Raw genomic sequence first — 11,555 nt, 5'->3', positions numbered from 1 at the left:
CAGGTTTGAATCCCAGCTCTATGATCAATGTCTTGCCTTTACATTTATTCATACAGCTGACACTTTCCCCAAAGCAACTTACAATTACTTAGCCATTTATTCAGCTGGGTAATTTTACTGGAACAATTTAGGGTAAGTACCTTGCTCAAGGGTACTACAGCTGGAGGTGGGGATCAAACCTGCAGCCTTTAGATACAGAGGCAGTAGCACTACCAGCTGTCCCCTTAATTGAAACAGTACGAGTATCTTGCTGTACAAGTCTGTAATTATTGCAGGATGCTTAGTGCATAAACTTAACACTCTTACAGTGTGGAGAAAATCATCATCTGAATGAATAAATCATAACAATGAAGGTTGCTGGTTGAAGCCCCATTCCCACCACTGCTGTAATGCCCTTTGGGAAAGGTACCTTGAATTGCATCAACAGAATCAACATATGTACAAATGGGTCCAATATTGTATGCTGACCCAGGCATTTTTGCATAAGCTAAACAAAAATTACTAACAAAAAGCACTGCAATGGACTGGTGTCCCATCCAGGGTGCACCCCCTCATAACTTAGTGCTCAGTGACTCCAGGATAGACTCCAGACTCCTGTGAGCCTAAGAAGAACAAGTGGTTAAAAAGTGATGAGTAACATAAGACAAAGTAACAAGCTGTTACTATGTTTCTGTATCAAGCTATTTTCTCATCTGTGTTCTACCTATATTTTACTCTATTCACTCTTGTAAAAACCCTTGAGGATTTTCAGACAGCTAGCCTGATCAGCTTTGAAAAGGGGCTACTGGGTAAAGATTTCTGTAAGGATGGAATTCAGTAATGGGACAGCAGAGGATGTAGTGGCTAGGGCCGTTTCCTGGCGAAGCTGGAGGTTCTGGGTTCAAAGCTCGCTCCTACCACAGTACTCTTGATTAAACCACACACAGGTTGGCTGAAGCCGCTTGTCCCGAGCGGGGCCACAGCGAACCGGAGCCTAACCCGGCAACACAGGGCGTAAGGCTGGAGGGGGAGGGGACACACCCAGGACGGGACGCCAGTCCGTCACAAAGCACCCCAAGCGGAACTCGAACCCCAGACCGGCCAGAGGGCAGAACCCAGTCAAGCCCGCTCCGCCACCGCGCCCCCTTGCGTAAACCAATTAGTCCGAATTTCTCCAGCCAGAAGACCTCTGCTGTATAAATGCCAATAGTACATCGCTGTAAAGTTTCTTACCCGGCACTGTACGTATCCTTGGGCAATGACATGAGCTAAATTAAGAATAATGACGGATGCGTTCAACTGACAGCCAAAGGATGTATAATATATATATATGTATATATTCACTGCTTTTCCGCCGCGCTGGTGTGAAAGAGCGCGCACGAGCACCGAAAGAGCGCGTCCCCTTTCTTGCGCAGTGCTACAGCGCGGGGAGGGAAGAGCAGTTCGCGAGCGGCGTGGGGGGCGTGCGCACGAGTGACGATGCTGCGGGTGACGACATCGCAGACTCCGCGCGCCGGATCGGCTCGGTAGCTTCTCCGGTACCAACTAACGGCAGCTGCTCTATCGAGAGCGAGGAGCCACTCGAACCCGTGCTTGCCCTGCACTGCGGCTTAGCGAATCCGCCGGCTACGCGATGCTGTGCCTCGGCGGCAGGGTGTGCGGCGTAGCCCGTGTCCTCTCCCTGCTCCTTCTGGGCTTTGCAGCCGCCTCCTCTGATCTGTTTGACACGCAGGAAGGCGACATCAATTACTGCAAAAAGCAATGCCAGATCGCCGTCAAAAACAAAAGCAGCGCTAAAGTAAGTGGCACACGCACGCGAGGAAAACCATCATCAACTGCAGCAGTCGGTGGTGCATATATTCCCTGTTACATAACCGGGTTTAACGCTTTCGGCGGATGCGGCGTTTGCAGAGACGCTGATGCCTTGCACCTCGTTACGGGTTTTACGTGTAGAATATGTGCAGGGCTACTGGATCACCTCCATTAAGTAACAATAAAACGGAGGGAACGTGCGAGCCGTGCGGATAAATAGAGCTTGTCGAGCTGTTTGACAGCCAAGTGTCCCGGATGTAAACAGAGCGACACAGCATCTTCTCGTTAACAAAAAAAAAAGCCATGTTATAGAAGTATATGAATGTATGAACCAAATGCTCGCACCAGAGGCTGTATTTTCTGAAAGCAGAATTTGCATTATTTCTCCGCATAGGTCTTCAACACACACAGCGTATGCGTGCAGTTTTTATGACGCATTTTTAATAACGCTCATGATTGACGAGCGCGGCTGTACATCGACGATTCTTCAAATGAGCAAATAGTTTGCTATTTCCGTACGTTTATTGTCGATTCTTCGCCGCTTCCACGCTCGTGTGGTCAATAGCAATCGGTACAATTGCGGAGAGATTATACTTCGGCTCCGGTGACGAGCTAAATCGATGCACCTAACAAGCAGGTAGCCACATTCAGCGCGATCTTTGTGAACTGCCGCGAGAAAAAAAAAAAAAACGTTATCGAATGGGGAAAAATACACGGGATTTCAAAAAAAAAACATTGCAAGGGTGTACTTGAATGGTACTTTTCATGGAAAATAATTAGCATTGAAGTAAGACCCGTCTTCCTATGACGTAAACACGCACAATGCTGGGGTTTCTCTGTCCTGCTGTTCCTCTGTGGCCCTCTTATTTGTGATGTGGTTTAAAAAATATAGTAGCCTATAGTGCATAACATCGAAATCATAAAATTAGGGAGGTAAAATGAAGGGATTAGGAAAAAATGCATGACTCGTAATGACTTCCAGACGGCGCAGGAGCTCTTTAAAGGAACTGATAGATTAGCACTTCCACGGGGAAACAGATGTGCACTGTTTATTCCCGCGCCTCTAATCGCCTGCGCCGTTTAAGTAAATAAATACTCTCAGGAATAGAACAGCATATCTTCGAACCGAAATGAAATTATATCACGTATCACCAATTATACACCACATATAAGGAAAAAAAAAAAACCCAGTAAATTGAAAGAAGATGGCAGCATGGTACAGAAGAAGGAGGATGCAAGGCGTTTAACAGTCCTGGGTCTGCGAGGGGTCACTTCTATTTCCTGCGATTCCGTGCCAGTCCACTGGGGGCGCTGTTTCTTCCGCCATTTAATTTTACACTTAAAAAGAAACAGTTACATTTTTTAATGTATTTTGTGAGTGACAAATAAAATTACAACGGAGTGTCAGTTGTGATGGATGTAGCATTTTGTAATCTAAAAGCTAAATCTTATCTTTTAGTGATTTTGCAGACATCTAGAACAGCATACAGCTCAGTATGTATGCGGAACTCGTGTACAATAAGCTCAATAATTTGTAATAAAGTACTGACCTTAAAGGAGCAAAACAAGAAATGTCTTTTCAAGCTCTTCTAAATGAAGCATATTTAATTAGCCTACATGCTGTATAACTGTCAGTACTTTTAATCATGTTCACATAAACAGGTAACAGTTTACATCTAAGGAAGAAACTCTGTTAGCCTGATAATTACGTAAAAATGTGTTCTGTTCTGTCCCACGGGTTAATGCACCTGCTCTAATGTGCCTCATTACGAGGACATGAAATGAGAGGCTGTGTTTACTGTTTGAGTGCCATGTGATGGAATATGTTGAGTTCGTGACTGTTGAATGTGTCAGCTGGTTCCCTCTTTCTGGGTTGTCTGCTCTGTTTGTCCTGCGCAGGATGCCGTACTAAACGCCTGTCACCGGGGCTGCCTGCTCTTCTCCATCTGCCAATTTGTCAACGGCAATGCTGGCTTCAACACCAGCAGAGAGGAGTGCCAAGGAGGTGAGGTGGCCTGATTCGTGGAAGGGGGGTTGGGAAAAAGCATCGGCCTGCTTTGTTGTCTCAGGTCAGCTCTATGGCTGTGGCCCCCCCATCCTAAGATGCAAAGAAATCGCATGGTGCAAATGTACTTGAGTTCCTGTTGAAGACAGAAGGAGGCTATAATATTTCTGCTGAATTAACTTCTGAAATATAGCCAAATTTTTTGGGGGGAGGCATTCATATGACTAGTCTGTCTATATGACCTGAAGTTACATTTGTTAGATTCAGCAGGTAGCATAGTGGTTAGAGCTGCCAAAATTGTGCTGGAAGGATCCAGACTCAAATCCCATGTCTTGCTCTGGAATTCTTGAGCAAGGTGCTTTGAATTGCTCCGGTAAAAATTACCCAGCTGTATAAATGGGTAAATCATAGTAAGTAGCTTAAAACTGTCAGTCACTTTGGAGAAGAGCATCAGCTAAATAAAGAAATGTAAATGCAGACACCTAACATGTAGAAGCCTTTGACCCCCCCCCCCTCCCATTCCCACTACTGTATGTACGTTAACTGTACTTTGCTGCTTAGTCTGGGAGGAACATGGGGTTAAACCCGCTGTGCTGTTGCCGTGTCTGCGCAGCTTGCCAGGAGGCGTACAGCAGGCAAGCCGAGCAGGATGCGTGTATCAAGGGCTGTGGAAGCCAACCCTCTGAGGCAGAGAGCAGGAGGAGGAAGGTAAGTGCCATCCCACAGGGTCTGCAACAGCACTTTGCACCTGCTCACATGTATAGCATTTAATCATCCAGGACCCTACTATTGTACCTGCGATAAAGGCATAGCCTGACTTTGCAACTGTAAATGGATAAATAATCTCATAAAAGCATTGCTTTGGACTAAGTTTCTTCTTCTTCTTCTTCTTATTATTATTATTATTATTATTATTATTATTATTATTATGTCCGTTTTGAGTAAATGTACAGGTGTTCACTGCTTTATTTTGTTCTGAGATCATTCTACCCCACTGACAGATCAGTTTACTGTGATGCTCAGCCTCCCTGTCTCCATGCAGCTGAAAGCCCTGGCACATCACTCCCGGCCCTCCTCAGTCATGGACACCTTTTCCAGCTGGTGCAGTGACATCATCAGCTCAGCCCAAAGCTTTATCTCCTCCACCTGGACCTTCTACCTCCAGGCAGATGATGGCAAGGTGGTAGTGTTCCAGGTGGGTCAGCACAAAGTGTTGCACGGGAATACCCTACAGGTGATGCATTTGACCACACCTGCTTAAAAAAAGTATAAAAAGGCAATATAAGTTGCCATCTGCCAAATTCACTTATTAATGGTCATTGTGAAAATGGTTCTCTTCCTCTTATTTCGTTCTGTAGTTGTTTGAATTGTTGTTGTCCTTTACTTATATGTTGACCGAGGTATCAGTGTGGCATAGCTGTGTAACAGTGTGTGACACATGTAAGACAGCAAGGGCAGGTTCCCTCCATGAGATCTGACCGCTGTCTTGTGGTTAGGGCGGAACTGGAAGACGGCTGCTTGCCGCTTATTTGAAGGGGAAAAACTGAAGCAGAGTGACAGCTGAACACAAACTGGCTGAAATGAAAGAACTGAGCAGAGTGGAAATTACCAGACAGGGCTTTGTTGTCTGGAGGTAGGAAGAGAGCAAGAGAAATGATGTTCTGTACCTTTTTTTTTTTTTTTTCTGGTAAAACCTTCTCTCATGGAGCAGAGCTTGAGGCTGGGAATTGATCATACCTACATTCACTGCGAAGGTGCTTGGAAAGAACAGTCATTAATGCCCTATGATGTGGAAAGCAGATTGTTCATGGACAGTTCTCTCTGTGTCAGTACCGTTTCAGAGCATAGGGAAGCACGCCACCAGCTCTTCCTGACTGCCGAACTGTGGCTGTTGCTGTGAGAGCAATCGGCACGTCAGCAATCCTCCAGGAATCTGACCGGTCATGTCCCCAGCCAGATGCTGTGATTTTGTTTCTGGTGCCCCTAAATGGAGCAAATTCCCTGATTGCTCCAAGCAGGCCACCTACGTTGAGGTCAGCCACCGCTGCGACCGTCTTCCATCTGGGGGTGTCCTGTTCCCAGATCGCTTCAGAAGCGCTTCAGAAAGCCGGGACGAGCTGCGGCCCCGCAAGCAACCCGCCGACCCTACATTTGACATTGGTTAAGCTCGCGGAGCCGCTGCCTTTGTCTCGCAGTGTTTACTCTCCGTGGCCGCCCTCTCTCGTGAGCCTTCGGTCGCAATCAGGGTGAATCAAGATGTTTTCTCTTTGTGTGGAGAGGCAGTAAACAGAGCCCGATGGTGCAATCCCTGCTGATTGAGAGAGAATGGTAGTTTGTAATAGGGTCTGGCGTCTCATTTAAATTCCCTGCGAGTTCAAGTGCGCTGCAGTGCCGTTCCGCAAAGCAGGAAGCGGGGTGGGAGGAATACCCTGAGAAGCAGAAAGGCCAAGTAAGGGAAATTAGATTGTTTCTAATTCAGTCAGGATCCCTCCTGCCCGAGCGGCTTCTAAAGGCAGCCGAGCACCTATGGCATTTTTCCCAATAATGCATGACAGATGTGTATCAGCCCTGCTCTGGCTGATGGTACAATCCCTCCAGTCTCCTGCCAGCGTGTATCGGTTTTGTACAGGCCCTTCAGAGGTCCCCACCCCCTCCCCAAATCCCGTTACATCTGGATTCAATGAATTGGCCAAGAGTACACCAACAATAAAATCAAATGAGGAAAGACTGAGAAATGGTGATAGGGCTTTCCACAAATTCTTCTCTCTTTGTTGGGTTAAATTGCCCATGCTTTGTGTATTTCATGCAGCATTTGGGTGTTTAGCATCGGTAAAAATGTGTCTTTTCATCTGCAGCTCACCGCTGATGCCCAGACCCTGTTCTATCAGCTGACACCGGGGTCAACGTGGAGCCGCTCTTTGCTTCCTTTCCCTTCCATTCACCGGATGCTCGGTGTTTACATGTCCACTGAATGTCACGCGTTTGCTGGCTGGTGTTTGTAGTCGGCGTCGGGACTGGCCGGCCGAGCTCCGTGAGCCGTATGCCACGCCGCCGCCACCCTGACCTCCAGTTGCCGCGGGGCGCGTTGTTGAGAGGCCGAGTGCAAGGGAGGCAAAAGGGAAAAAATCCTCCTCTAATGAGTTCTCCCGGGGAACCAGGAACAAAGTGGGAGTAATGAATGCACATACCCCCCCCACCCCCGGCACTGCAGGAGTTGCAGGATGGTGGCTGCTGAGGACTGGATTTGACTTGGAACAGGAGATGACTACAGCGTTCTGATGTGCGTGTGTGTGTGTGTGAGTGCTGGGATGCCATGTGTTAGTTCTGTTTCAATGACTCTTTTCACCACTCTTGCCCAAGTCAAGTGGCCTTTTTACCCTCACCTCTGAGACAAATAGCTGACAGGCGGCCGCGAGGAAGTGCTTGAGCAGCAAACTGGAACTAACGCACCGCGGTGGCACATCAGCGGGGGCGTGCTGTTTTAGCGCTTTAAGGGGTCGCACGTGGAGCTGAGGTTAAACACCCCTTCCTCCTTTCTGAACATCCTCTGCTTCCTGCCAGTGGCTCAGTACGGCATTCTGTTTTTCAAACCGTCATGTCGTTGCTGTGTTCTTTTGGTATCAGAGCCAGCCTGAGACGGAGTACACTTTCCCTGAGCTGCAAGCCCCCCGATCTGATGTGGCAGACAAGTCTTGGCCCCCAGCCAATTCTCACACCCAAAGACCCCATACAGGTGAGTAACACACATATATTCTCACACACACACATCAGTGTAAGTGTTGTGCATTGGACTGTAGACCGCAGCACTGTGACCCAGTGTAACTCTGATGTGAACTTCCAGGCAGCTGTTGCCGAACCAATGCTGTGAGACGCAGTTTTCGGAACTGCTGTGTGTTTCTGTCATCTGCAGGTGCGAGACAGCATGGGGCCAAAGGTGTGTCCAAAGCTGAAAGCAAACTGAAGCACTCGGGTCAACATGACAGTCCTCCCGCTGAGCATGACTTCCTGGGCTGCATGTCACGGTAAGAAGGCCCAGGTCCCAGAGCAATGCTGCGAAAAGGTTCAAACTACTGCTGGACGGCATATATATCAAGTTTTAGCATTTCGTCTTCTAGTTAGTGTTTTTAATACATCTGAACTATCTTACAAAAAAACCCAACGATGCGCCTCCATCTGTAGGAAGAGAGGTTAAATCAAGAAAGATTGTGAACATAGAAACTGTAGGGAATAAAACTGGGAAATTTCAGCAGTCATCCCAGAACCATAACCTCGCCTGCACTGAATATTTAATTGATTCATTTAGCTTATCTCTAAAGCGACGTAAAATGATAATTCTCCAATATTTAGCCAACGCTTTTATCCAAGGTGCAATACAGTGTTAGAAACACTACTTTAAACTTTCTAAAGCAGAGCGGTGGAACACACACACACACATATTTTAAGGGCAGTTTAGAGTCACCAGATCACCCGAAACACTTGTCTTTGGACTGTGGGAGGAAACCAGAGCTTTGGAAGATAACATGCCAATTCCACACAGTGGGCCAGATTTGAACCGTGTCCAAATGCACAGCCCAGGTGTTGTGAGGTACCAGTACTGCTCTTCCACCCTGCCACCCTCATTTTGGGATGAATTAGGATAATGCTGGGAGGGGAGCTTAGTGATGCTTTACAGGAGGAGCGGGGCTCACACCCTTCACTTTCTACCTGAACCCTCTAGTGTTCCATGATGAACTGAGTGTGTCGTTAAGACCAAAGGTGCGCCAGCACTGCTAATTTCTTATAATAAAAACATGTTTTATTCATCAGCACATGCATCCCATGAGTTTTGGTAGGATACTGTAAGATTATTACCGCATGAATTCTGTAATCGTATTCATAACCAATCACACTGCCTTGTAGCACAACACCCAAGGGCTGTGATACGCATTATGCTGGTTCTCGTCTGAAGCACAGGGTATAAAAGAACAAGATACAAAGCAGTTTTTTCTCTGTTCCCCCTTCTCCCTCCCTTCATTCACTGTCTCATCCCTCTCTAGGCGCTCTGGTTTGCCCCGCTGGATACTGGCTGCCTGTCTCTTCCTGTCCGTCATGGTCATGTTATGGCTGAGCTGCGCTAGTCTGGTTACCGCACCCGACCAGCACGTCAAAACTCAGGTACGACCGAGCTCTGCGTTCAGTCGAAACTAAAAGGCAATATCTTTATCTAAGGCAGTGTATTTATTGAAGCGTCACCAATTATACCTATTTTATATTTAGTCCAGCAACTATTTCCATTTCTGCATTCTTATTGCTTAGATATAGGCATGCGCATCCCATAAATAATTCTACTGTTTGTACTGCAATTGTATTTTCTTCAGCTTTGTTGGCCTGTATTTTCTCCGTGACTTCGTTCTCTTACATTAAATGTGTCTAAGGTAGAATCCATGGGCCGCGTCAAATTCCTCATATGTGCAAATGTACTTGGCCAATGAAGTATCGTCTTATTTTATCCAAAACAAAGCTGCAGTCCCACTGCCTTCAGGTAATCCAAAATAAGCCAGTATTTGTACCAGTGCCTTACCAGTATACAACACAGGGTCAAAGGCTTTACTGCTCAAATTTTGTGTTCATGGTCATATCTGCTGTGACGTTAAGACCACACGGCTTGTTTCAGCTGAGCATCAATGGAGATAAGGAGTTCCTGGAGGATGCCCATAAAGTCACACCTTACCATGTCAGTCCCATGATTGCTGTGGCCGTGAGCCCACCAGACAGCAGCGAGGAGACCGGACCCCTGCCGGTCAAGGTGGACTTGAGCAAGACCATCCTCTGAGAAGCCAGTGGGCTCAGCCCTGGGGTGGCCTGGGTTGGTAGTTTTTCAAGCTTTTTCACTCCTTGTTTTATAGCCAGGGAGACCAGAAAAGTGAGTAATTTAAAAAAAAGAAAAAAAGTGCATGGCCACATTCAACCAGCTCAGTTTACGGTTTCATCCTGATTGACAGCTTCTCTCCAGGGTGCCAATTTGAAGTGCATTTGAAATATTAAAGATCACACAGAAGCACGATTATTGAGATGATATTTAAAAAAACAAACCATGATACATATTTCTTTTTTCGAAAATTGATTCAGCCAGAAGGCGGAATTGTTTGATGGGCAGCGTACAATACGAAACTGGGATTTAAAGTGTAAAGAATAGTGAACGATATTTGCCTCTGCACTCGGTGAATGATTTTGAAAGAGAAAACAGCTGACCTACTAATTCAGTTTGAGAGTTAAAGTGGGTGTTTGCGATATATACTTTCTGCTGACTGATTTTTAGTGGAAGCCAGCTGAGGTTAAAGCACTCAGTCACATTAAATTCTCCCTTAAATTTAGCTGACACTTTTCTCCGAAGCAACTTACAATGTTAAGGTTATAATTATTTACTCATTTTTAGAGCTGGGGAATTTTTTACTAGAGCAATTAGGCTAAGTACCTTGCTCAAGAGTACTGCAGCCAGAGGGGGGGCAAAATCAAACCTGTGATCTTTGGGTCCAAAGGCAGTAGCTCTAACCACTACACTACCAGCTGTCCACACATTAGGCTTCACGCTAAACTTCCACAGCACCGGCAAGATGAGAGCAGAATGTGAAACGTACCTGTTTTACTGTATTTAAAAATGTCTGCTATAAAAAGAGGACTGGAACTTGTCAATGCATCACTACTAAGACTTCAAGTAATACTTTGCATATATGTTGTGTATTTATTTGATCATGTTTCTTCTGGATGGTTTCGCACATTTCGCGACGTTTCGTCAAAACATTGAGGTGGATCGTGGAGGTTCCCACTTGTGAAATTTGGCAACTGCAGATGAGTTGGGGTTATGACTAATCTTATTCTCTAAATTATTTCAAAGTTTGTGCACTATGTTCCCATACTTTGGTTGGACACAATGTGAAGAGTAATGGGGAGCTTCGTTGAAAAGTTATAGCGTACAGCTTCGTAACCACGTGAACAAATTCCTGTTCGCTGATCTATTGTTTGGACAAATAGTTTTTCTTTCAAAATGTTATTTATTTAGTATCTAGGAAAAATGCATGCTTTAGTGTATGTTTTAATAGTTTAAATCTACAAAACATTTCAGTGTGGCAGAAAACTAATGTAGACTCGTGATTTGTATGTCCTTTCTGTTTAAACATTGAATAGACACTGTACCAGTTGTGATGCTTTTTTTCTGGAAAGAAAGCAAAGAAATGTTTTGAAGCCATTTCATATCAGTAAGGTTGCAAATTCTGTTAAGAACCAAACAAGATTCGAAAAGATTTCTCTCCTTTATAATCATAGTTGTTTTAATTAAAATGATGGAATGTGTTTTCTTGAGATACTGAAATAAAGGCGTCTTGTTACTGTTACTTGTGTTAATGTCTTCATTAGAGTCTATTCGTGTTTGTGTATTATGACATTCAAATACATTCATTTTTCTGTTTTTGCCGTACACTTCATCTGCTAAATAGATGATAAGAGGTTCATTTTTTATTCTCTAAAGCACACTCACTGAGGAGCTGTTTTGGCATTTCCCCATTGAAACTATTTCATACACGGAGGTATTTTTATATATGCAAAAGCCTGGTATCACTGTGTTGTGACACCGATTTAATTTGAGTTCCCGAGTCTATGAATCCATTGCCGTGAACAACTGTGAGCGTATCAAAGGGCAACGTTGCACCTCGAGTTACCACACACAGCGGCTGCCGCGGAGAGAAAGGGCTTTTTTCATATATTTATCAGATGGATGTGTATC

At 45.4% G+C, this 11,555-nt stretch overlaps 1 protein-coding gene across 1 annotated transcript; it reads left to right on the top strand.

Moving 5' to 3' along the window:
• Positions 1-1,413: 1,413 nt before the first annotated feature.
• Positions 1,414-10,230, top strand: tmem59l (transmembrane protein 59-like). Its single transcript, XM_018728061.2, has 8 exons — positions 1,414-1,777; positions 3,691-3,796; positions 4,410-4,504; positions 4,839-4,991; positions 7,421-7,529; positions 7,707-7,818; positions 8,833-8,950; positions 9,450-10,230. The coding sequence occupies exons 1-8, from the start codon at positions 1,613-1,615 to the stop codon at positions 9,606-9,608; spliced, it is 1,017 nt and encodes a 338-aa protein (XP_018583577.1). The 5' UTR covers positions 1,414-1,612; the 3' UTR covers positions 9,609-10,230.
• The last annotated feature ends 1,325 nt before the right edge of the window (positions 10,231-11,555 follow it).

This window comes from Scleropages formosus, chromosome 9, assembly GCF_900964775.1.
Source record: "Scleropages formosus chromosome 9, fSclFor1.1, whole genome shotgun sequence".
Lineage (NCBI taxonomy): Eukaryota > Metazoa > Chordata > Actinopteri > Osteoglossiformes > Osteoglossidae > Scleropages > Scleropages formosus.
This window is presented reverse-complemented; position numbering and strand designations above follow the sequence as displayed.